The sequence below is a fragment of the Hyaena hyaena genome, unplaced genomic scaffold, assembly GCF_003009895.1.
Source record: "Hyaena hyaena isolate Hyena2069 unplaced genomic scaffold, ASM300989v1 scaffold_55, whole genome shotgun sequence".
NCBI classification, from domain to species: domain Eukaryota; kingdom Metazoa; phylum Chordata; class Mammalia; order Carnivora; family Hyaenidae; genus Hyaena; species Hyaena hyaena.
Genome location: NW_024080687.1, coordinates 297915 through 325091, shown reverse-complemented (window position 1 = coordinate 325091; position 27177 = coordinate 297915). Strand labels below are relative to the sequence as shown.

The 27177-nt window shown below is 35.5% G+C and overlaps 1 protein-coding gene and 1 non-coding gene across 3 annotated transcripts in view; one reads left to right on the top strand and one right to left on the bottom strand.

Annotated features, from left to right (window-relative positions):
- Nucleotides 1-27177, top strand: part of LOC120231239 (CD2 associated protein) — a 131641-nt gene that overhangs the window by 85080 nt on the left and 19384 nt on the right. For both annotated transcript variants that reach the window (XM_039231233.1, XM_039231232.1), the window contains exons 9-13: nucleotides 812-916; nucleotides 6740-6776; nucleotides 8671-8733; nucleotides 23354-23516; nucleotides 23909-24051. In XM_039231233.1, coding sequence (XP_039087164.1) covers nucleotides 812-916; nucleotides 6740-6776; nucleotides 8671-8733; nucleotides 23354-23516; nucleotides 23909-24051 — 511 coding nt within the window. The remainder of the gene's footprint in view (nucleotides 1-811; nucleotides 917-6739; nucleotides 6777-8670; nucleotides 8734-23353; nucleotides 23517-23908; nucleotides 24052-27177) is intronic.
- Nucleotides 12704-12810, bottom strand: LOC120231262. The gene has a single exon (XR_005528292.1). It is a non-coding gene; the product is annotated as a U6 spliceosomal RNA (small nuclear RNA).

Genomic DNA, 27177 nt, shown 5'->3' with positions numbered 1-27177 from the left:
ATTTTTTAATGTTTATTCATTTTTGAGAGATGGAGAGAGACACACAGAATGTGAGCCTGGGAGGAGCAGAGAGAAAGGGAAACGCAGAATCTGAAGCAGGCTTCAGGCTCTGAGCTCTGCTTAGAGCCCTACGCAGGGCTTGAACTCACGAGCCCAGCTGTGAGATCATGACCTGAAGTGCCTCTAAAATTTTTTGACTTATTTAAAAAAAATGAATCCCAATACCTACTGCTGGAAGTAATATGTGGGTAATATTTGCTTTTAGGGAAGGCCTTATGATCTGTTTAGCCCTTTTTTTCTTTTTTTTTTTTAATATTTATTTTTGAGAGAGAGAGAGAAAATGTGAGTGGGGGAGGGGAAGTGCAGAGAGAGAGGGAGACACAATCTGAAGCAGGCTCCAGGCTCTGAGCTCAAACCCATGGACTGCTATATCATTACTTGAGCTAAAGTCGGTCATTCAACCAATTGAGCCACTGAGGCACCTCCTCTAACCCTTTTTGTTCTCATAAAAATAATGAAATTCGGTATTTTCATATTTCATTGTAAACTTTTTACTTATTTAAAGGTAACACCTGTTATAAATAGTATATTAAATATATGATATTTTGCATTATGAATATTATAATTGTATTTAAAGTTTAAATATAATAAATATGTATAATTTATGGTATTTATATATTTATATTATATATAAATGCATATTCTATAAAATATATTTGTATTTATATTATATAAATAAATTTATAATCTTTATATATAATCTTAATGTAATGAACAATATAATTATTTGATTCTTCATTTTGCATTCTAGGAAACTGGAGAAGCTGGCTGGTGGAAAGGTGAACTTAATGGGAGAGAAGGAGTATTTCCAGATAATTTTGCTATTCAGATAAATGAGCTGGATAAAGACTTTCCAGTAAGCTTTTGTTTTTCAATGATGATAACAGTTTAATGAACCTTCGACCAATATTTGTTGAAAAACAAGTTTTTTTGCATTATTACTGAGCAACTTTATGATGGGTTTCCAGTTATATCTTCAGGTAAAATTGATTTGAGCTGTAGTAAAACGAAAGAATATTCAGTTCTGTGCTTCATTTCAAGCTTTCTTTCCCCACTGACTATACTGAAAAGTGACCTTAGACTTCATTACTTTATTATAATTAAAAGAAAAAAGTCTCTCACACTAGTTAGGCAAATTAACACTTGCCTGGAAGAAATTGTACTTTAACTGTACTTTAATTGAAAATCTTATTTTAAGGAACTGTTAATCTTACTATGTTACTCTGTCAGTGCATTTTTGGGAGGATAAGAAGCAGTCTTTGCTTTCTTACAAGATTTAAGATCTCTGTCTTACTTCTTACATTGAATAAAGTGAAGCCGAGTCATTCATCAGTGATCTTTTGCTTTTCTGCAACTTGATCTCTTTTTTCCCCATGGAAGGATGGATCTAGTTGAGGACTGATTGATCGACTGAAGTATGATTGGCATAGAGTATCCTATTAGTTTTAGGTGTTGTAGATCATAAGAGTTAGATATTTTTATACACTACAAAATGGCCCCCATGGTAAGTCTAGTTATCGTGCATCACTGTACAAAGTTGTTATAACATTATTGACTGTAGTCTCTATGTTGTACATTATATAGTCCATGACTTAGTTATTTTATAACTGTAAGTTTGTACTTCTTACTCCCCTTCATCTTATTTCACCTGCTCCCTATTTCACCTTCTCCCTTACAGTATCCAGGAATTTGTTTCCTATATCTGTGAGTCTGTTTCTTTTTTTTTTTTATTCATTTGTTTTGTTTTTTATATTCTACATATAAGTGAAATCATACGGTATTGTCATTATCTGTCTGACTTGTTTCACTTAGCATATCTTCTAGGTCCATATGTGTTGTCACAGTGGTAAGATTTCATTCTTTTAATGGCTGAATAATATCTCATCCTGTATGTATATATCATCTGTATATATATTACCTTCCAGTAATGAGCAGTTTTACTTCTTCCTTTCCAATTTGGATGTTTTTCTTTTTCTTGCCTGATTGCTGTGGCCAAGGTTTCTGGTACTATGTTGAATAAGTGTGGGGAGAGCCCTTGTCTTTGTTCCTGATCCTAGAGGAAAGCCTTTTAGCTTTTCACCATGGAGTATGGTGTTAACTGTCAGTCTGTCATATGTGAACTTTATTATATTGATGTACATTCTAGAATTCTGTACCCACTTTCTTGAGAGTTTTTATAAATGGATGTTGTATTTTTTAAATGGTCTTTCTGTATCTGTTAAGATGATCATATGATTTTTATCCTTCATTTTGTTAAAATTGGGTTTTATGTTGATTGATTTGAAGATGTTGATCATTCTTGCATCCCTGAAATAAATCCCACATGACCATGGTATATGATCCTTTTGATGTATTGTTCAATTCAGTTTGCTGATATTTTGTTGATTATTTTTACATCTGTATTCGCCAGGGATATTGCCTGTAATTTTCTTTTTTTGTGATGTCTGACTGGTTTTGGTGTCAGGGTAATGCTGGCCTCATAAATTGAGTTTGGAAGCATTCCTTCTTAAATTTTTTGGAATAATTTGAGGATAGTAACTAACTCTTCTTTAAATGTTGGTAGAATTCACCTGTGAAGCTCTCTGGTCCTGACTTTTGTTTGTGCGAGTTTTAAAATTATTGATTGAATTTTATTATTTGTAATTGGTCTATTTATTATTATTTTTAATCAAGTCTTGGAACCTAGAAGAAATGGGTAAATTTCTAGAATCGTACTTTTTGTGTGATTATCATTATTCATTTCTTCTGTGTTTTCCAGTTTGCTGGCATGTAATTGTACTAATTTATGAATGATCCTTTATATTTCTATCATGTCAGTTGTAACTTCTCCTGTTTAATTTGTTTATTTGGGCCCTCTCTTTTTTTCTTCATGATTTTGACCAGAGGTTTATTGATTTTGTTTATCGTTTCAGTAATCAGCTTTTAGTTTCATTGATCTTGTCTGTTGTTTTTCAGTCTCTATTTCATTTATTTCTGCTTTGGTCTTTTTTCTACTAACTTTGTGTTTTATTCTTTTTCTAGTTTCTATGTATCAATTAAGATTGTTTATTTGGGAATTTTCTTATTTCTTGAGATTACTATTAACTTGCCTATTAGAACTGCTTTTGATGTGTTCCATAGGTCTGAAAAGTTGTGTTCCTATTTTTCATTTGTTTCAACGTATCTTTTTATTTTCTCTTTGATTTCTTTGTTGACCCATTGATTGTTCAGTCTCCATGTGTTTGTGCTTTTTCCAGGTTTCCTCTTGCAGTTAATTTCTAATTTTGTGCCATTGGGATTGGAAAAGATACTTGTTAGGCTTTCAGTCTCCTGGAATTTATTTATTATTATTAAAAATTGTTTTTTAATGTTTATTTTGGAGAGAGAGAGAGCAGGAGTGGGAGAGGGACAGAAAGAGAGAAAGACACACAGTCTGAAGGAGGTTCCAGGCTCTGAACTGTCAGCACAGAGCCTGATGCAGCACTCAAACCCACAAACCGTGAGATCATGGCCTGGGCCAAAGTCAGACGCTTAACTGATTAAGCCACACAGGCACCCCTAACTTTTGCCATTTTAATAATAATATATCTGTCTGTGTCTCTCTTTGGTTTCATCTTGTTTGGAACTCCCTGTACTTCCTGGACATGGATGTCTTTCTTTTACTAGGTTAAGGATGTTCGTAGCCATTATTTCTTCAAATAGATTTTCTGTCTCTTTTTTTATCCTTCTGAAACCCCTACAGTGTGAGTGTTAGTACACTTGATGTCATTTCTGAGGTCTCTTAAACTATTCTCATTTTATAAAAATTCTTTTTTCTTTCACTGTTCTGATTGGAGGATTTCCACTATTCTGTTTTCCATTTGGGTGATCCATTCTTTTGTATGCTCTAATTGTACTTAGAGTCCACAACAGTCTCCTGTTAGTGTCCTTTGGTGTATTTCTTAGTTCAGTTATTGAAAATTTCAGCTCTGACTACTTTTTGGTACCTTCTTGTATTTTCTTCCTCTTTGTTAAGGTTCTTCCTATATTTCTTCATTCTTCTCCTAAGTTCAGCAAGCATCTTTATGACCATTACTTGAATTCCTTATCAAGTAAATTAATTATCGCTATTAGTGTTTATTCTGAGGTTTTTATCTTGTTCTCTTGTTTTGAACATCTTCTGTCTCCTTATATTGTTTGTCTTTCTGTGTTTGTGTATATAAATTTGGTGAAACAGCTAATTCTTGGTCTTGAAGGAGTGGCCTTGTGTAGGAATGTCACCTTTGTTTCCTGTGTATGCCAGCAGGATTTGCTTGGGCAGCTAGAGCTGGAGTAGGCAGGGGCTGGGGTTGCCCTGGGGCTTGTTGCAGCAGGTCGCTTTGGCAGAATGGCTCAGGCCAGAGCTGGCACAGGCTCCTTGGTGTATGACTTGAGCTGCTGTAGGCATGGGGCCAGGGATTCCGGTGTGCTCTGTGCCAGGGCCACACTGGCAGGAGGGCTTGAGCTGTAGTCTGTAGGGACCACCTGGTTGGGATGGCTAGAGCCAAGGCTGGCAAAGGGCAATAGACTATCTTAGTGGGAAAGCTGATATGGGCTAGGGGCCTGGGACTTGCCGGGGCAGCAAGAGTGCCTCGTCTCTGCTTTCGTTGGTACTGTCAAGTAGAGGGTTGGGAACATAAACAGTGACAATTTCAGGCATCCCTGACCCTGGAGAGAGTTCTCGCAGTTCCTTCACCATTTGCCAGAGGCTCTATGGTTAGTAAATGGATTTTCTACACTTAGAGTCTAGTTGCCCTTTAAATTTCTGTATTGTTTCTTTGCCCCAGGGTAGGTATGTCTGCTTGGGACCCTCAGTGATACCCCCTACTGCAAGTTCTTGCATCTGGGGTGTGATTTGTGTTGTTACCTTGTCTCCTACTGTTCTCTGTGTGGTCCATCTATTGTTTTTTGTGCAGAAGCTGTTCAGTCCACCCTCACTTTTTCAGGAGGAATTGCTCTGCATGTAGGTGTAGATTCATTGTGTCCACAGGAGAAGTTCAGTTCACAGTCTTCCTATTTCATCATCTTGGATTGCCTCCTCCTTGCTGCTTTGCTAATGGAGTTGGAGAGCAGACACTGAGAACAAAACGGTCTATTATATTTTAGTTTAGTTTTTATTTTTTTTAATGTTTTATTTATTTCTGAGAGAGAGAGAGAGAGAGTGTGAGCAGTAGGGGGTCAGAGAGAGAGGGAGATACAGAATCTGAAGCAGGCTCTAGGCTCTGAGCTAGCTGTCTGCACTGAGCCTGATGTGGGGCTTGAACCCACGAACCATGTGATCATGACCTGAGCCGAAGTCAGACGCTTAACCAACTGAGCCACCCAGACGCCCCTACTATATTTTATTTAAGCCAATGTAGAAATTTTTAACCTTTGCAGTCTTTATGTAGTTAAAGTGAATCACTACAGGTTACTCTATGGGTTAATGCTATCTGAGGCCCTTCTTTTGCTAGATTTCATTCTGTATTCAGCCTTCAGGATGTTTTATTTTTTTTTAATTTTTAAACATTTTTATTTATTTTTGAAAGAGAAAGTGTGAGCGGGAGAGGGACAGAGAGAGAGAGAGGGAGACACGGAATCCGAAGCAAGCTCTAGGCTCTGAGCTGTCAGCACAGAGCCTGATATGGGGCTTGAACCTACCAACTGTGACCTGAGCTGAAGTTGGATGCTCAGCCAACTGAGCTACCCAATCACCCCACACGGCGCTTTATTTTTATACCTAATGAACAAATTATTTGGGAGGGTTTATTTGGTGTGTATACAACGCTATCAGTTATTTTTAATTTTGGGGAAAACACATTCACATGTCTCAAGTTTTTGAAGTCATGAAATCTTAAAAATGAATAAATGCTAAACCCAATGAATTTGAATAAACTGAAGAAAAGTAGGCCTTTTCCTTAAATTTTCTCTTTGAGAGTTCTGAAGATTCAAAAGTATAACCTAGATACATTTATTAGCTACTGTTTTTTTTTTTTTTAAACAGTCTCTTTTTCCCTGCCACCCATCTCTCCTTTCTCCCTGTATTCTGCTGTTAAAGAGAGGTAAAATTGTGCCCTGAAATCTTTACACTGACAGGCTCAGAGGAGATCCTTCTCCAGAGATCTGAGTCCTTAGCACAAGGATAGGGGACAATTTATCGTCTGTGACTTTTTCTGCATTAGTAGTAATTTGTGTGTCTTGGAATCTTAAAGTAGGGGAGATAGTAGTGAATATTTCTGATTATTATTATAAACTTTTTAATGTTTATTATTTTTGCAAGAGAGAGCAGGGAAGGGGCAGAGAGAGAGAGACAGAACATCCAAAGCAGGCTCTGTGCATGAGAAAGCCTGATGTGGGGCTTGAACTCATGAACCATGAGATCATGGCCTGAGCCAAAGTTGGCTTAGCCGACTGAGCCATCCAGGCACCCCTGATTATCATTTAAGATTTTTTAGATTTATCATAATCACTGGTAAGTTTTGACATATTTGAATTTTGATCAAGAAGGCATTTGTTCTACTAGAATGAATTTTTTGTCAGTGACCTTTTGGTTGTTAAGATCTTACTATTTTAGAATTTTTGTCAGGGATGAGATGAGGACAGATACTCATGTAATTTAGATTATTAATGATCTGAGTTCATTTTAAGTATAAATATGTAAAATATAAGTGTTCACATATTTTCACTGTTGTTATTTTAATAGAAACCAAAGAAACCACCACCTCCTGCTAAGGGTCCAGGTATGTAAGAAACAAAGTATTCAGTTTGTCATTTTTCATATTTTCAAGTTATAAAATGGTGAAATTGGGATTTAAGTGTAAACCATTTATTTATATTAGCAAAAGCCAAATATGATGTAATATATACCAATTCTGGAAACATATAAAACTTGAGTGTTCACTTGTATTAATATCAGTATTTTTTAAAGTATAGATTGTATAAAATAGGATAATAAAAATAATTTTGATACTTTAGTTATGACTTGTCATTTTTTTCCCCACACAATTTATTTATTTATTTATTTTTGAGATAGAGAAAGAGAGCAAGCAGAGGAGGGGCAGGGAGAGAGAGAGAGAATCTCAAGCAGGCTCAGACACTGTCAGTGGAGAACCTGATATGGGGCTTGAACCCATGAGCCATGAAATCATGACCTGAGCAGAAATGAGAGGGACACTTGACTGAGCCACCCAGGTGTCCGTCATTTCTAATTAGGAAACTTGGTCAAGTTTAAATGCATTTAGAATAGAATATGTAAGGGGCGCCTCTGTGGCTCAGTAGGTTAAGCGTCTGACTTCAGCTCAGGCCATGATCTCACAGTTTGTAGGTTCAAGCCCCATGTCAGGTTCTGTGCTGACACCTCCAGGGCATGGTCTGCTTTGGATTCTGTGTCACCTTCTCTCTCTGCCCTTCCCCCACTTGCACTCTGCCTCTCTCTCTCTCAAAAATAAAAATAATTTTAAAAATTAAAAAAGAAAAGGAATAGGATACTTAATGTATTGATCTGGCCCATTAGTTATTCTACCTTTTCACATTAAATTCAATTGTTAATGTCTCATATAAATACTAATTATTTGTATTTCTTCAGAGAGTATGCTAAGGGTTAAGCAAACTAGAAGAGTTTATTTTTATTTTTTTAAGCAGTTGAATATATTATGGTATACTTAGAAGAGTTTTCCAGAGTTACAGTTTCATAATCTGGCCCTTGTCTATTTCTGTAAGTTTCAGACCGTAATTTCTTTTCTTCTCTCTTTTCATTTCGTTTCATTTTGTTCCTTTCCTTCCCTCTTCTTTTTTTTTCTTTTCTCCCCTCTTCCTTTTTTTTCCTTTCTATTTTTTTGTTTTTTTTTTCCTCCCTCCCTCCCTCCCTCCCTCCCTTCCAGTGGGGGAAGGGGCAGAGAGACAGAGAGAGAGAGAATCTCAACCAGGCTCTGATCTGTCAGCATGGAGCCTGATGCAGAGTTCCATCCCACAACCAGGAGATCATGATCTGAGCCCAAATGAAGAGTCCAGCTGAACCACCCAGGCGCCCCTAGCCCTTAATTTTTGATTTTTACACGTGAAATACAATTATTTTTCTTGAAAGATTTGCTCTTTTAAAAAATAATACAGGTCCTTCCCCACTCCAGGTTTTCATCTTTGTATTTGCTGACTTAACCCATAACAAGGAAAGCATAAGATAACAGCAATTTTTATGGAAGTTGGTGTTCGAGGCTTTTTATTCATTAGTCATATTGGGGCTTTCAAAATTTAATTAAAGTTAAATAAAATAAAAGATTGAATTCCACAGTCATAGTAGTAATATTTTAAGTCTCCGTACTCAATATTGGATAACACAAAAATAGAATATTTCCATCGTCATGGAAAAGTCCTAATGGAGAGTGGTGTTGTAGAGGGCATGAGCACCTTCATTTGACCAAGAGGGAGTGGACACCACAGTTCCTACTTAGTCATGTAACAGTGGTAGGTGCAGGACCAGGTACTTAGCCTAGCGATTATGGTACATTGTTTTCCCTGTTAAGTCTTGTTTTCCTCTCATGTTATTTTTAAGCTAACCTTTCCAGCTTAGTATTATAATGGTGTTTGTGCTTTGAAACTAATTTTTTAAAGTATTAATTTTTGTTTTTTTTTCCTTAGCTCCAAAGCCTGAGCTAATAGCTACAGAGAAGAAGTATTTTCCTATAAAGCCAGAAGAAAAAGGTAAGGCTAATTCTTCCAGTTTCAGAAAAATAATTCTTCCCTTCATTTGTCATTCTAAATAATCTCTCTCCACATTGAATGACTTAACACTGATTTTTAACAGCTGTTCAGTATTTATCAGTATTTGGAGTTTTCTGGGAGAAAGTAGTTTATCAAGATTGATAAGGAAGTTAAGATTTTATTCAAGTTACCAATTTACATTCATTAAAAAGTTAAACCATTACTTCAGTAAGGATATAGTATTTCATTATATTATCATATATCATTATTATTTATTATTTCAAAAACTAACGAAACTAAGCATTAAATAGTTACACTTTATTTTTTTAGAGTTCCAGTTAAAATAAGTTTTTAAAAAATCTTAGGTGTAAAAGTGAGTTGCGGGGCGCCTGGGTGGCTCAGTCTGTTGAGCGTCCGGCTTTGGCTCAGGTCATGATCTCACAGTTTGTGACTTTGAGCCCCACCTCGGGCTCTGTGTGGACAGCTTGCTCAGAGCCTGCAGCCTGCTTTGGATTCTGTGTCCCCTGCTATCTCTGCCCCTCCCCTGCTCACTCTCTGTCTCTCAAAAATAAATAAATGTTTTAAAAAAAAAAAAAGAGTTCTGACATGGAAGTGATTTGTTATGTATTATTTAATTTTCACTGTCTGTATTTGTCATATAAACTTGGAAAGTATTCCAAGGTACCATATCTACTTTGTTAAAAACATCATTTTGTTCTATTATTATTGATTTGGAGAAAATAACTACTTTTCTTTGTATACAGAAAGATCTGCAGTGGTTATATCAAGTATTTTAGGTTATATATACAGTTGACCCTTGAGCAACATGGGTTTCACAGGTCCATTTGTACATGAAATTTTTTTCAGTAAATAGGATACTGTACTGTAAATGTATTTTTCTTATGATTTCATCAATAACCTTTTCTTAAGCTTACTATATTATAAGAATAGAGTATGTAATATACATAATGTATAAAATATGTGTTAATTGACTGTTTATGTTATTGGTAAGGCCTTTTATTCAACAGTAGGCTTTCCGTTAAGTTTTTAGAGAATCAAAAGTTATGTTCAGATTTTCAGCTGTGTAGGGTATTGGTTTTTCATGAGTTTGGACAGATAGATAATTTGCTAAATGTGTACTATCTTACAGAATATGTCTTACTTTCTAAGAATCTTCTTTGCTCTGTTATTTCATTCCTCCCTTCCCTCAGCCCCTGGCAACCACTAATCTTTTTATTGTCTCCATAGTTTTGCAGAATGTCATATGGTTGGAATCACATAGTATATAGGTTTTTCACTTTGTAATATGTGTTTAAGTTTTCTCCAGGTCTTCATGACTTAATAGCTCATTTCCCTTGAATGCTTATAAATATTCCATTGTCTATTTATAACACAGTTTATGTGCTTGGTGGACATTAGCTTTTAGTTCACTTGGATAAATAACCAAGGAGTATGATTGCTGGATCATATGTCAAAAGTATGTATAAGAAACTGTCAAATTGTCTTCCAAATTGTATCATTTTGCATTCCCATCAGCAATGAGTAAGAGCTCCTATTGATCCTTATCCAAGTCAGCTTTTGTTATTGGGAACTGACCCCCCAAGTTACAATTTTGGTATTATCTTCTACCCCTTTCATTCACTAAATACAGTAGCTACACTCTTGTCCCTGAATATGCCATGTACTTTCATAGTTTTATCTCTTTCTCATTATCTGTGCTCAGCATGGAAAGCTTTTAGATTCTTTTTTTCTTGGTTTCAGAATTTTTTATTTGTTATGCAAAAACAGTGTACACTTAATAAAAGTATTTATTAATCTCAGATGTAATATGGTTATTGTTAGGTCTGAATATTGGATCAGTTTATTTTGGTACCTGGTGATAATACCTGTCCTACATGAAAGACTGCTCCTACAAAGATATGTAGAACCAAATGTAAGAACTATGTTGTTGGCTTCATTACCTACATTATGATGTGTCCTTTATAGTCTCCTCCATCAGGTAGGTAGGAGTTTTATTAAAGTTTAGTAATGGCATCCCATATTCCTTGAAATTAGTCAGGTGTGATATCATTAACAAAATGGAAGGTGATGCATTTTTAGATCACTTACCTGTTCAAAAACCTGGCTTGATGAAGTAACAAGGACTGAATTTGCCCTCCTGAATTAAACAACTAGAAAACTGAACAAAATAGATGAAATAGTAGTTTCAGATACTGGACAATAGATAGCTTAGGACTGTTATTACTGAAGGAAGTTCTCACTGAGCCAGTAAGGCAAGCCCTAACATTACCCCAGCTTATTGTCTAGAAGCAGTTTATAGGCAGCAGGAAGGAGGAAGCCAAACAGTCTGGTTTTCCTGTAGAGCTGAGGAAACAGGAAAAAAGGAGTTTAGGGAGCCCAAAGCAGCTGCAGTTTGTGGAGCAGAGTACTAGAATGGAGGGACTGCCCAGAGAACATTCCAAGATCCCAGTACAGCTTACCATGAGGCTTTGGCTGACTGCTGTGAATTATATCCTCATGAAAGGAAACTTCCATTGCTAGAGAAATAACTGCTAGAAAGCATTTAGTGAAGTAGTTTTGGGAACTCACTAATAAATTGTTCATGTTCCCACAAGCCCCAAGGGAAAGACTTTATAAGGCGTAGGATGGAGTCCATAAAAGATTATATCACCTTAGACTAAAAGTCTTCTTTGCATTTACCTTGGGAGCAGATTAAACTAATTCCTGAATAGAATTTGATACATTTGAGAGTATAACACCTGAGAGTATAAAATATATAGTGTCCATTATCTGATAAAAAATTACTAGACATGGAGAGAAGCAGGATAATAGCAACCTGTAACTAGAATTAGTCAATTGAACGAGACCCAGAAATGATAAGAAATGATGGAAGTAGCAAGGACATTAAAACAGCTGTTGTAGGGGTGCTTGGATGGCTCAGTTGGTTAAGTGTACAACTTCAGCTCAGGTCATGATCTCATGGTTGGTGATTTGGAGCCCTGCATCAGTCTCTGTGCTGACAGTTCAGAACCTGGAGCCTGCCGCGGACTCTCTATCTCCCTTTCTCTCTGCCCCTCCCCTGCTCGTGCTCTGTCTCTCTCAAAAATAAACAGACATTAAAAATTTTTTTTTAAAAAGAATGGAGTTTAAATCTTGACTGTCTATTTCCTGCCTCATGCCAACATGTAGATTTTGTCAAACCTGCTTAGCAGTTTCCTCCCTCTTGTTTTCTCATACCTGAATGCTGGCCATATTGTGCTTCATTAGAATAATAATATCAACAGTTTTGAAGCATAAAGTTTTTGCTCCTACTGTTTGTAAAACATTTCTTGGACATACCTCTTAGTAGCCCACTTCATTTTCAATGACTTGTTGTTCTTGGTAGAAATATGTATGAAGCGAAGGGAGCAACTGATGTTTATATTGGAGTGCCAGGCAGTAAGGCATATAAATGTGTAGGAGAGCATGTAATGAAAGCTCTGTTAGGGTTATAAGTCATATAAGTGTTTACTTTTATGTACATGTTTTCCCTCATAGCCTCAGTCACATCCACAAGAAGGGCATAATGGGTTAACGTCCACCCATTGAATACTTTCATTAGTAGAAGCAGTGAGGCTGTGCTTAACTTGCTTGAGAAGCATTTTTCTCTAGAGTTTCTGTACCTGCAGGTGGTAAGACTGGGTTTGTTTTATTTTTCAGTCAGTTCATAAGCAGAACGGAACAGATGGCACACACCTCCAGGCAGGAAGTAAGCACCAATATGTTAATATTGGCAGTATTGTTTCCTAATTAGCAAAATGGGAAGGGAGAGTTGTGCTGGTAGATGTTCCTCTTGACTTTTTTTGTCTCTGTATCTGACATTAAGGGAGACAAGTGACTGTTGCTAGGAATTCACTGCTATTACAAGAGACTACAGATTTTGAGGGTCTAGTTGGCTGATATCTGGGACTTTCTTTTTTTCTTTTAAATATGGAACAGTGGAATGCTCACGAATTTGCGTGTCATCCTTGTGCAGGGGCCGTGCTAATCTTGTCTGCATCGTTCCAATTTTAGTATGTGTGCTGCCAAAGCGAGCACTGATTTCTGGGACTTCCAACCCTAGTAAATTGAATTGTGAATTTTACCCTGTCTCTTTGAAACAGTTGTACTTGACTAAGTATGGTTTTCTATTGCAGAAGGTTGCGTGACAAAAAAATGTTTGCGTGACTGCTGCTGGTTCCCACACGAAGGTCCAGTAGTATCATTAATTAATTCATTTGCTGAGTCACTGAACTAAAGTTAATAAGGACTGTCAGAGTTAGATTTTGGTTTTATTCTTGATTCTTTGGACAGTCCTGCATATAAAGGGTCATGACTTAACCACTGTCATTCTGTTGCTTCTGCATTCTGTTGATTCTCAGTCAGTGTTTGGATTTGTTTATATTCATTGCTGTTTTCTTTGTACTTTCATTTGTTTGCATTTCATATTTTCTGCCTGTGTGTGTGTATTTTATATGTTTTCCTAAATGTATGTTTATTTTTGAGAGAGAGGGAGACAGAGCATGAGCAGGGGAGGGGGACAGAGAGAGAGGGAGTGTACACAGAATCCGAAGCAGGCTCTAGGCTCTGAGCTGTTAGTAAAGGCCCCAACTTGGGGCTCGAACCCACAAACCATGAGATCATGACCTGAGCTAAAGTCAGACACTTAACCGACTGAGGCACCCAGGCGCCCCTATGTATATATATTTTAAAGAATTTCTTTTATGGAGGACATAGTGGTAGAACATGTTTTGTTCATTTTTTTCCTCATCATTCTTGGTATTTTTGCCATACATTGAATTCTAAGCTGGCAGAATTGGCCTTGGTACATAAGTCAACATACTGCTTGAAATGAAAGTCAAGTGTTGTTTGCTAGGGTGGTCTCTTCTTTCTATGAGCCAGTAAAAGGAATGTGGAGGAAAAACTTAATGAAATTGAAATGTGATAAAAAGGTGTCGATTTTCCAGTTGATATGCTGGCTACAGGTAGTATTTTTCATATTACAGAGTGATTTGGAAATCGGTATTCAAAATATGCTTTTAAATTAGTATGTGCTCTGGAATTTTGTTGTAATACAGTTTCATGTGGAATTAAAAACAAGAACTGTATGTTTGACTCATTTAATGGTAGCTATTATTGGAGGCCCTGAACTCAAATGCCTTTTTATCTGTGATGCAGTCTGCAGTATGGACTCCTGAGTTGAGAGCTGTGGTAGGACTCCATTGTATTATATATTTAGTGTGCTTACCAAAAAGGAAATAGTACTTATCTCTAATATTCTACAAAGAATATTTTGGTATCTGTAATGTATCACTCCTTTTTGAACCTAAAAATAATCTTGACCTCTTAAGAAGTAGCAAATATTCTTTATTATACTTAACCCACACATGAAACAGACTTTTAATAAATGTTAAATATGCAATAACATAAAACCAATCAGTATGCATGCATGAGGCAACTTGCTTCTGATAATCACTAGGAAGATTTTTTTTTTCGATTTCAAGTGATAGTCTAACAATTCTAGTTGAATAGTTAATATGCATGATAATGAGGAGACTGTAATTATTCATAGACTTAGAAATGAGCATAATGTGTTGACTAGAAAAGAGAAGGTGATTCCAGACCACAGAAAGAGACTATGAAAAGAATGAGGGAAAGCATATTCAGGAAATGGCTGTAGGTAACTTAGGAAGAACTGTGAGAAACTAAGCTAGAAATGTGGCTTGGTACAGTTGTTTTCCATCTTGGTGGCATATTAGAATTACCTGGGTATCTTTTAAAAATATGCTGATACTAAGGATCCTTTCCAGAATTTTTATAGGGTAGAATCACATAGTAATATATTTTTTAAATATTTATTTATTGGGAGAGCACAGGCACGGGAGGGGCAGAGAGAGGGGGAGATAGAGGATCGGAAGCGGGATCTGCAGTGACAGGCTGACAGCAGCGAGCCCTATGTGGAGTTCAAACTCACGAACAGCGAGATTATGACCTGAGCCAAAGATAGTCGCTCAGCTGACTAGAGCCACGCAGGTGCCCCTCAGGTAGTAGTATATTTAAAGCTCTCCATGGGATTCAAATCTGAAGATGTAACTCATAAAAGGCCTTTCAATGCTATGGCCAGGAGTTGTATTTAACTATCTGTTTATATGTTGCCTTGCACCAAAAAGGATTTAAAGTAGTGATAAGGGTTTCAGAATTTATATTATGGAAATAAAGGGTATATGCTCATTTCATATAAATATGTGTTGGTCATTATGATGCATGGCACATGAACTTAATATATTTGAGCACTTCCTGTTGCATTTGGGAAAAACTGTCTTGACTATATTAGCATTAGTTTAGCCTTCCAAATTTTGAGTGATCCGGCTCTCCGTTGAGTTTTTCTCTTTGCTTGTTAACTGTTTGTAGTAGGGACCCCCACTGTATAATGTTCATAGTTATCAGTTTTCTGCCCTCCCAGTTACATGGTATACTACCTTTTCCCTGGAATCCCATCTTTATCTTACACTTCCCTCAGACTCTTTTCATACGTAATTCTTTCTCATTTTTTCAGATTCCAGCTTAAAATGGCCGTTTTAATGTCACCTCCTTGACATTAGTCTTTATTACTCTGTCTAAAAGTAGATATTTCTGGGGTGCCTGGGTGGCTCAGTTGGTTAAGCATCAGACTTCAGTTCAGGTCATGATCTCACAGTTTGTGGGTTTGAGCTCCACATCAGGCTCTGTGCTGACAGCTCAGAGTCTGGAGCCTGCTTCGGATTCTGTGTTTCTGCCTTTCTGCCTCTCTCTCTCACTCTCAAAAATAAATAAATGTTAAAAAAAAATAAAAGTAGATATTTCTCATAATTGTATGTTACATATACAATAGATATTTTTTGTATATTCTTTTTCCCACATTTGACTAAACCACTAAACCCTATGCAACAAAGGTGTAGTGTGTGTGTGTGTGTGTGTGTGTGTGTGTGTGTGTCTGTATCTTACTTGAAATTGGTTCTGTAGTTTCTTGCAAAGTATATAATGAATAAGGAATACTCCATACAATAATTACTGTGTAATTGGAAGGCTTTTAAAAACTGATAGGACATTTTCAGATATGTTTTTCTGAAACTATTCTAGTGCTATTTGAATGGATGTGGTGATAGATGGATAAAAAGGAAATTGGAATGTTTTCAGAGGAAAGAATGAAAATCCTTACTCAAATTGAAACAATAGGGAAACAGTCTCATATAATTGGAAGTCTAGAAGTAGGAGTCTTATGACCCTCCACTGAATAATTTCATAATGGACCTGGATTATGTCTCTTTCCATTTGCCGTCTTTAGTGTCTACTTTGTCTTCATGTTAGTTTCCCTTGAGATCACAAGAATGCTGACTGTGACAATGAGGGCAACTTGATATCTTGTCCATTTAATAGGAAAGAGGAAATCTCTCCACAACTGTGGAATGTAAGTCATTTGCAGTTTCTTGGACCAATTTGGGGTACATGTTCAATTCCAGACCAGTGTAAAAAGAATGCCGTCTACTTACTAGATTGGTATGATCATATGTAGGTAGGATAGATTTGAGTGAATCAGCTACATTATCTGCTAAAGATGTTGAGATATATTTAGGCTCTACCATAAGGAAGGTGACTTAGGTTTATATTAGTACATCTTGTTTGATTAATTAGATCCTAAGCATTGTGAGGCTGGGGAAATGAGATATGATTTATAGAATAAAGACAGTTCCTAGGATATAATACACATGAGTTGAGCTTTTCAATTCAAATAAGGGATTTGATATGTATATAGGAAATATGGGATGAATCTTTGCTGCGAATTTGTATTAAGCATTTGTTTATAAGGTGCTATCTTGGAAGTTAGCTGTTAAATTTATGGATCCAGGTAAAGTTGTTCAAGAAGGTTGCTTAAAATCAAAGTAGGAAGAGTTTAGCTTAGAGTCTTAGAATATGTACATTCAGCAAGCTGTTAGATGAACTATAACTCTTAAGGAAGACTGATAAGTGATCATATAGACAGGCAGAGAAGAATCTGAGTGAGAACAACTGGTAACATTATGTGAAATATATACATATATATGCTAGACATAGGAGAGCTCTGAAAGGTACAAGAAATTATAGGGTCAAGAGCTAGGAGAGGAGGGGAGCCCAGGAAAGTGAGTCTGGCATTTGAGCCCATGTTTCCTTTGGAGGCATTTGCCATTTCTGAAAGTGCTAGCTGAGACTATGAAAAGAACTTTCAATCTATTTTTTGGGTTTGAGAAGACAAAAATTGGAGTTAGGGTCCACAGAAAAGGAGATACTTCAGTAGACTCTTGAACTGTGAATTGGGTTCCAAAAAGACTTCCTTTAACAGGAAGTGTGAAATGGAAGTAGAACTAGCTCTCCAAGGCACTGAAGCCCAGTGCTGGTTCTCTCAGTCTGGTTGGAAGAGAAGGTGCTCTGGGCTTTTACTCCAGCTTATCCTCACTGCCTGAAGCCAAGTAAACCTTCATTCTCAAGAAAAGAAGACATCACCTAGAGTTTTAAATCACCTTTGTATGTTTTCATGTAAATATTTTTTCTCTTACTGATAGAGAACTAACCACACATACTTGGAGATTCTACATATGACTAGAAACAGAAAATAAACCTGGTCCACAGGTGTTCTAGGTATTTGAAACATCAGACAGACACAAGCTATAAAGTATCTATGCCTAATACATGTTCAAAATAATAAAAGATGTGATTGATAATTTCAGCATAACTAAAAACCATATCAGTGTAAATGTAAGTATAAGTGAATGTAAGTCTAAATGAATTTGCATAAATATAAAATATACAGTTGCCCCCTTGAACAATGCAGGGGTTGGTGTGCTGGCACACTGCACAAATATTCCCATACAAGTTTTGACTCACCAGAAACTTAACTAATATATTGTTCACCAGAAGTTTTAGTGATAACATAAACAGTCTATTAACACATATTTTGTATGTTATATATATTATGTGCTGTATTCTTACAATAAAGTAAGCTAGAGAAAAATGTTAAAATCAGAAGGAAGAGGAAATACATTTATAGTGCTATACTGTATTTAAAAAAAAATCTTTTATAGGTAGGCCTGCACAGTTCAGAGATGTTGTTCAAGGTCAACTATATATGACGTATGTGTGTGGGTGTATGTTAATATATATGTGTGTATTTTCAAAAGAAAATTTTCTAAATTGAAGCTTATATTGGGAAAGAAGAAAATGTAGAAAGGATCTTACGAGTCGTGTAGAATAGAATGAAAAGGTTTAATGTACATGTAATTGAAGATCCAGATGGGGAGGAGAGAGAAGGGACTAGAAACCTTATTCGAAGGTATAATGGTTTCCAGTCTTTCAAAAATGACAAAGCAGAAAGCTACAGAATCAAATCCTGTGGTGCCCAGTCTGGTCATATACAAAGAAAACTACTCCATATATTCATTGTCAGTCATGCTGCTATAGCAAAAAATAATATTGAAAGCAGCCAGAGAGTAAGACACATTTAACTCCAGAGTAACAAAAAATAAGGGTGACTGTTGTTTCTCATGGGAGAAAAGTTGAAGTTGAAAGACAATGGAATGCTGACACCAAAGTGTTAAAGGAAATAACTGCTAACCTAGAATTATATTGCCAATGAAAATATCTTCAGGGAAAAAAAAAGATGGAGTAAAGACATGTTTAGGCCAATCAAATCTGAGAGAATTTATCATTGGCATGGTAGTACTTTAGGCGGTTTTAAAGGATGTTATTCAGCAGAATGGAAATGATTCTAAATATCAACTTGGAGATACAGAAATCAAGAGCAACAGAAAAGCTTAAATAGGGATGCTTGGGTAGCTCAGTTAGTTAAACTTCCAACTCTTCATTTCTGGCCCAGGTTGTGATCTCATGGTTCATGAATTGAGGCCCCGTGTGGGGCTGTTAGATGGCAACTCAGAGCCTGTTTAGGATTCTCTCTCTCTCCTCTCTCCGCCCCTCTCCCACTTGCATGCCTGTGCATTTTCTTGCTCTTTCAAAATAAATACACTTTAAAAAATGCTTAAATAAGTAAATCTAAATATTGACTATAAAATGTTAATAATGCCTTCTGGGGTTTTATAGAAATAAAAATGCAGTGACAGCTGGGGTTATGGAGTTAAAAGTGTTAGGGCAGTAGAAAAATTTATATATGACTACAAGGATATGTGCTGTAATCTCTAGGCAGTTACAAAAAATAGAATAATATATAAAAAGATAATGGGAGAATATAGAATAACGAAAATACAAAAAAGCAAGGAGAGAAAATGAAACAGACCAAGCAAGAAAAAATAAATACTAAGTAATTACAGAAAATATAACTGGATTAAACATTTAAACTAAAAGAAAAATTGTTAGACTCAAAAAAAAATAAAAGTAATCCAACCATATTCTACTAACAAGAGATATGTCTTAATGATAAGAATTCATGAATGATTGAATTAAAAGAGTGGACAAAATATGCCAGATAAATAACAATTGAAAGAAAGCTGGTCTAATTATATTAATAGCTGACAAGGTAGTCAGGTTGACAGAAAGCATTTAGAAGGACTTTTAATTAAGTCCATGTGATTTATAAGTGAAATTGCCATTGCAGTAGAGAAAAGATGAATGAGATGAGTGATACTGATACTCATGTAAGAAATAAATTTTAACCTCTACCTCTCATTATACATAAATTTGAATACAGAAATAGATTGATAGGTACTTGCCTTATGACCAAAGTTGCAACTGTGGTAAAGTGGTAAAGGACATTCTTCAATAAATGGAACTTCTACCTTAAGCCCACCTTATACCTTTGCTTGTGACTTATACCTACCTTACAGTATACATGGCCTCATGTATAGTGTTAAAAACGTCAGTTCTATGTGGATGGCGGTGCCACAAATTTTCTGCAAGATACTATAAACTGGTATTTTTATGCTCTTGGAGTAGGAAACTGTTTCTTTAACGGGATGTGGTTAACGGATGTACACACACACATACATGCATCCCACCACATCTTCTTATCCATTTGTCTTTTGATGGATGCTTAGCTGGCTTCTATATCTCACAAGATAACATCTGTATCTGACATATTTCTTCCATTGGGCATTTGAAAAAATAACATAAGACTTTTTTTTTCTTAAATTTCCTCTTGATTTTTGTGGATTTCTACCTAAACTAAAATTCTACTGTGCACAATTGGATATCCACATACAAAAGAATGAAATTAAACTCCCACCTCATACCATATACAAAATTTGACTGAAAATAGATCATTCACCTAAATTAAGAGGTGTAAAACTAAAACACTTATAAGAATACATAGGGCTAAATGTTGATGGCCTTGAGTTTGACAATGGATTCTTAGATATGACACCAAAAGCTCAGACAACAAAATAAAAAAAGTTAGTGGCGTGTGCGCGCGCACACACACACACAACACACACACACTCTAGAGTATTACTCGGCACTCAAATGAAATCTTGCCATTTGCAACTACATGGATGGAACTAGAGGGTATTCTAAGCGAAATTAATCAGAGAAAGACAGATATCTTATGACTTCACTCATGAGGAATTTAAGATACAAAACAGATGAACATAAGGGAAGGGAAGCAAAAATATAAAAACATAAGAGACTCTTAAATACAGAGAACTGAGGGTTCTGGAGGAGTTGTGGGTGGGGGGATGGGCTAAATGGGTAAGGGGCATTAAGGAAGACACTTGTTGGGATGGGCACTGGGGATTATACATGGGAAAATCACTGGAATCTACTCCTGAAATCATTGTTGCACTACATGCTAACACTGGGATGTAATTGAAGATCAGTTTATTAATTAAAGAGAAAGTTAAATTGTAATTCAGTAAAAGTAAGGACTTTGTGCACCGAGGGACATTATAAAGAAAGTAAAAAGAATGCCACAGAATGGGAGGAAATATTTGCATGAATCCTATATTTGGTATCAGGAATATATAATGGGTTTGGTATTATGATATATAAAGAGTTACTGCAACTCAACAGCAAGACCGCTTAATCCAAAAATGGGCAAAGTACTGAAACAGACATTTTTCTAAAGGAGATACACAAATGGCTAATAAGTACATGACAAGATATTCAACATCATTAATTATTAGGGAAATGACAGTGAGCTACTTCACACTCACTAGGATTGCTGTACTGATGAAATAAAAATGAAAATAACAAGTGTTATCAAGGACATGGAGAAATTGGACCTCTCGTACACTGCTGATACAAATGTAAAATCTTTCAGCTGCTGTGAAAAACAGTTTGGTAGTTCCTCAAAAAGTTAAACGTGGAATTACTACATGATCCATCCACTCCTAGATAAATGCCCAAAAGAATGGAATTCAGATACTCAAATATTTGCATGCAAACGTTCATGATGGCATTGTTCATGATAGCCAAGAGGTGGAAAAAACCCAGATAGCCTTCAACAGATGAGTGGGTTGTGTTATATACATATAGTGGATATTACTCAGCCACAAAAAAGAATGAAATGATGATACATGCTACATTGAGAATGAACCTTGAAAACATTATGCTATGGGAAATGAGCCAGACACGGAAGGTTACATACTGTATGAGGCCATGTATACAAAATGCAAATAATACGTAAATCTGTAGAGACAGAAGGAGGTTGGTGGTTGCCAGGGGTGGGTAGAGGAGCAACTGAGGAGAAACTGAATGATGGGAACCAGACTTTTCTTTTGGGGTAATGAGTTTTGGATTTGATAAAAGTGGTTCTTATACAACATTGTGAATGTACTAACTGGCACTGAATTTTTCACTTTAAAATGGTTAATTTTATGTTATATGAATTTCACCTCAATAAAAAGAAATAAAACCTAGTATATTGCCGTTGCATATGATAAATCAACATATTATAGTTGATTTAGTCATGGCTATATTAGTAATGATGAATCTTAATTTTGTCACCTTTGATTTCCATGAATATTAAATGTATTCTTTAGGATAGACTACACAGTTGAATTGATTTCAAGCTGTTATTTATGTATCTGTTAAAAGAAGTATGTTCAGTCAATCAGTGAACTTTTATTTGACCTTCAGTATTTTTCCTGATATTTTATATAAAACATCTTTCTTAATATTTTCTAGAAATTTGGTTGACTGTTAATAACTGATACAAATGGCTATTTTGCTTTATAGTTAGAATTGGGTGATATGATTATGATACAATTATACGATGCATTGTTTATTTTGAGGCCATATAAAAATGGATTTTTGTACCAAATGATGACCATGGTTTTAATAGACTATGCTATATTTTCAAATAGTTCAAGGAAACTATACATAAATAATAAAACTGAAACAATGGTAATTTGTATTTTCATTATTGTTAAATTAAGTCTGTTAATTTGAATGAGGGGGTTTACCTGTGACTTGCAGTATTTGTTTAAGAGTCATAATCACCTGTTTCCTATTGATATGAAATCTCATGAATTTCTTTGTGGTCCTGTGATAGACATTCTTTACAAAGACGAAGTAAATTCTGAAAATTACTCAGTATTGCACTTAAGAGTTTCTTATTTTTGGATATATGTGTTAGACACATTTTTGCCAACTGCTTTGTATCATGAATATCTAGTATGTGTGCACCTGTGTCAATTAAAAAAATTATATCTTTTGCCCATGTCCCCACCCACTTACCCTCTGGCAGCCACCAGTTTGTTCTCTGTACTTAAGAGTCATGTGTGTCAGTTTTAATACTTGTTCTTAGTACCTGAAAGATCGGGAATCAAGTATGTCATTATATATAGTACCATGCCTTTTTGGTGATAAAATTGTTTTTATTAACATGGCATAAAACTGTTCTCTGTGTTGTTTATTTCCAGCATATTTTCTTATCTACTTCATAGGGTTTATTAATGGTGTTAATAAACTGGAAAAAAATGAAATTGTGTTAATACATTCCTAGTACAGTTGTGAGGATTATAAGTACATGCCTATATTTCTCAAATGTGACTAATCAAGCTAGCCTGTTTTTCTTAACTTTCTTTGTCATTGTGATTATTTTTAAATAAGTGTGTTAAATGTCACTAGTTTCCTGTACTTCAGTTTCAGAAACTTGGTCTGGATTTAAGAGTAGATAATATTGTTTTCTGCTGAGAGTAAAATCATGTGATTGAATTCAGTAGTATACCACCCCTAAAAACAAAGGATGCTGGGAAAACAGTAAGAACCAGGCATTATTTGTTGTGAGAAGCTTACTCCCTTTCTCACCAAACTAAACTTAAAAAAAAAAAAAAAATTTTTTTTTTTTTTGAGAGTGCAAGGTGGGAGGGTTAGAGGGAAGGAAAGGGAGGGAGAGAATCCCAAGCTGGCTCCATCCTACCACTGTGAGTTCATGACCTGAGCTGATGTCAAGAGTCAGACGCTCAACTGACTAAACCACCACAGTGCCCTCAAAATAAGTTTTTTTAGGTATTTACACATGCACAAATAATGTCTCTTTCTGTTTCACATGTTTCCAGGCTGACATTAGCTTTAGGAAATAGAAAAACCTAAATAATTTTGATTGTTAATAACTTACTAAATGTTTTTAAACAATCAGATGAAAAATCAGTCCTGGAACAGAAACCTTGTAAGCCAGCTGCTCCGCAGGTCCCACCCAAGAAGCCCACTCCACCCACGAAAGCCAGTAATTTATTGAGATCTGGAACAGTGTACCCAAAGCGACCTGAAAAGCCAGTTCCTCCACCACCTCCCATAGCCAAGTAAGTTTTACCTAATTTTAAGTTACACCGGATTATTTTTACTAATTTACTTTATCTCAGGTTTATTATTGATTACCTGCTTTTCTAAATCTCAAAATCATTTTTAAAGTATTTGTTGTCCAGATTTTTTTCTGTAGACTGTAATGATTCTCTGTTAAATGTTCACTTTATATTTATACTAGGTGAATACACAGATGAGGCTGTTTTTACATTTCTGATTGTATTGTGATTAATCTTAATGTGGAGGTTTATGTTTATAGAAATAATATTGTAGAACAAAGAAAAATTACTATTATGCTATAATATCTTTAGTGTCATTAATTCATGATATTAAAAATGGTTATGATTCACATACAAGTTATTTCTACATGTGTTTGATTTTCTCATTTCAGGATCAATGGGGAAGTTTCTACCATTTCATCAAAATTTGAAACTGAGCCAGTATCAAAACCAAAGCTAGATTCTGAACCATTACCGCTTAGACCAAAATCAGTAGACCTAGATTCATTTACAGTTAGGAGCTCTAAAGAAACAGGTAAGATAACATGTAGAAATGTGGTACATTTAAAAAAAGTTGCCAATACAGTTTTCAGCAACTATTTTAAGAAATTTCTGCATGCATTTTATGTCTGGATAGACACAGTGGAAATTCATTAAATTTTGTTTAAAATCTGTGAAGCTGGTATAGAAAAATAAAACTAAAAGAAGGTAAATGGGAAAGAATACTTGATTCCATTGATTTTTAATGCCAACACTAGATTATATTGAAGATTATATTTACTTCTCCACTTTATCTCAAGATACTTTTGTTTCCAGTTCAGGAAAATATGCAGTGTGTGTGTGTGTGTGTGTGTGTGTGTGTGTGTGTGTGAGAGAGAGAGAGAGAGAGAGAGGAAAAATATGCAGTGTGTGTGTGTGAGAGAGAGAGAGAGAGTGTGAGTGTGTATGAGTGTATGTGTGAGAGAGAGCAAACTTTTTTTTTATTTTTATTTTTTATTTTTATTTATTTCTAGGAGAGAGAGAGAGACAGCGTGAGCAGGGGAAGGTCAGAGAGAGAGGGAGACACAGACTCTGAAATAGGGTCCAGGCTCTGAGCTGGCTGTCAGCACAGGGCCTGACGCGGGGCTCGAACCCACGAACCGCGAGATCATGACCTAAGCGAAAGTCAGATGCTTAACCGACTAAGCCATCCAGGCGCCCCAAGAGAGTGAGCAAGCTTTACTTCTTTAGTTAAATGTTGTTCCTTAACTTTTAGGACAGATTTTTCAACCCATCAATCATTTTTGTCTCCTGGTCTTTTCTACCTCTTAGTTGTAAAGTGGAAAACTTGGAACAGAGAAGTTTTGAAAAGGTCTCAGTATTAAAATATTGCACAGTCATTACTTTGTGGTAATTGTTATTGGTTAGTACTTTGCATTTGTTTTTAGTTCTTTTACATTTTCAAAGCACTTTCTCATCTGTATTCTTACTTTATCTTTATAGTTATCCCAAAAGACAGATGCTGTTTTGTATGTAAAGTAATCACACTATGGACACATTACATGTCCAAGATCATGTAAATCAAAGGAGAACTCTTTAAGTCACGTAAAGTGTTCATGATATTCTTTTAAAGGTTTTAATGCCTTAACATTTTCTAGCCTTCATGTTAACATTTCATAAATACATTCAGACTTAAAGGTCAATTACGGTTAGATTATTTTTGTCACTGGATTGTAAGATACGCTACTTAACTACCTTTTGAAGATTGTAGGTGATTTTATTATTTTTCCATATTGTCATTTGCTGATGGAAAATCTCTGACCTGTGCATGGCCTGCTGCAGTTTTTAATTTAGGTGTTTTATAAATATCCTTTCATCCTATATTTGGCTCCTGCCTGCTCTGACTGAAGCCATAGTCATTAATAATTTCTGGAAAGTGAGATGTTGATTATACTTTAGAGACATTCACTCAAATATACTTAGTGTGTTTTATCTGGTTAAAATTGTTGTTTACTGTTAGTGAAATAAAAACAAAAATAAATCCTCCTTATAAAAGGCTTTCAAAAAATATCCTATTTTTATTGAAGTCAGTAGTAAAAAATAAACCTCTGTCAGTTTCTACTTATTTTCTCTTTGATTTAAAGTATAGTTAGAAATATGTTTTCAAAAATAATAGTTGAGCAAAACAGATAAGGTTTACACTTTTAAATTAAATTTATAAATAAAAGAATCCATTTGTATTGTTTTTGGAAATTCTGCAGTTCTCTGCAATCTTTATCACAGACGCCTTACGTTTTGATGAGTCTCTTTGGGAGCTGAAAGAGTAATATTTAGAGCCTGTATTTTCTGTGTTTTTCTGATGCTTTATAGCATTCTTGACCATTTGCTTTATTTAGTTGTCTTAAGGTTGTGGAAATTATTAGAAAAGTAAGTAAATTAAGATAAATTTTCATCTTTTAAAAAAGCTCTATATATAATCACCAGCAAGCTTTGTTTCCTTTGCTACATTTTTAGTAGAAATAACACATGTAATAATGTCAAACTATTGGTGGTTGTAAAGTTCAATTTTTTTTTTTACTGTTTGGTCCCAATTTTTTCTTTTATCCGTAGTCATTATTTATTCTTCATTAAAAGACAAAGAGACTGTGTGGAACAGAGTTTGCAAATTCCTAATTTTTTTGTTTCTTCAAATGAATAAGGAAGTAAGTTAGAGTAGCCGAGACATATGTAGGGACAAGAGACTAACAGCTGACTTCCAAACGGTTGTACTGTACTCCTCCCACTATCAGGCTGCCTTTGGTGTTCTACACTTACCACCCAGTTAAGTTCGGAAAATACACAGGCATACACCACAGAGATACTGAGAGTTCCATTCCCGACCATGCAATAAAGCGAATATTGTAGTAAAGCGAGTCAGATGAATTTTTTGGTTTCCCACTGCATATAACAAAAGTTACGTTTACACTATACTATAGTCTGTTTAGTGTACAATAGCAATACGACTAAAAAATGTGTATACTTTAACTAAAAAATGCTAACCATCATCTGAGCTTTGAGCAAGTTATAACCTTTTGTTGGTGGAGGGTCCTGCCTTGGTGTTGATGTCTGCTGACTGATCAGGGTAGTGGCTGATGAAGGTTGAGGTGGCTGTGGCAATTTCTCTGATACAACAACAGTGAAGTTTGCCACAGTGATTGACTCTCCTTTTATGAACAGTTTCTTTGTAGCATATGATGTTGTTTGACTGCATTTTACCTACAGTAGAGCTTTTTTCCAAATTGGAGTCAGTTCTCTCAAACCCTGCCTCTCTGCTTTATCAACTAAGTTTATCTCATATTTTATGTTTTCTTGTCATTTCAATAATTATCATAGCATCTTCACCAAGAGTAGTTTCCATCTCAAAAACCACTTTCTTTGCATGAAGTTTTATCATGAATTTGCAGCAATTCAGTCCCATCTTCAGACGCCACTTCTGATTCTAGTTCTTTTGCTATTTCCACCAATCTTTAGTTACTTCCTCCTCTGAAATCTTGAACCCTGTATAGTAGTAATCCATAAGAGTTGGAATCAGTGTCTTCCAAACTCCTATTAATGCCGATATTTTGACTCCTCCCATGAATCCTGATTGTTTTTAGTGGCGTCTAGAATCATGAATCCTTTCCAGAAGGTTTTTAATTTATTT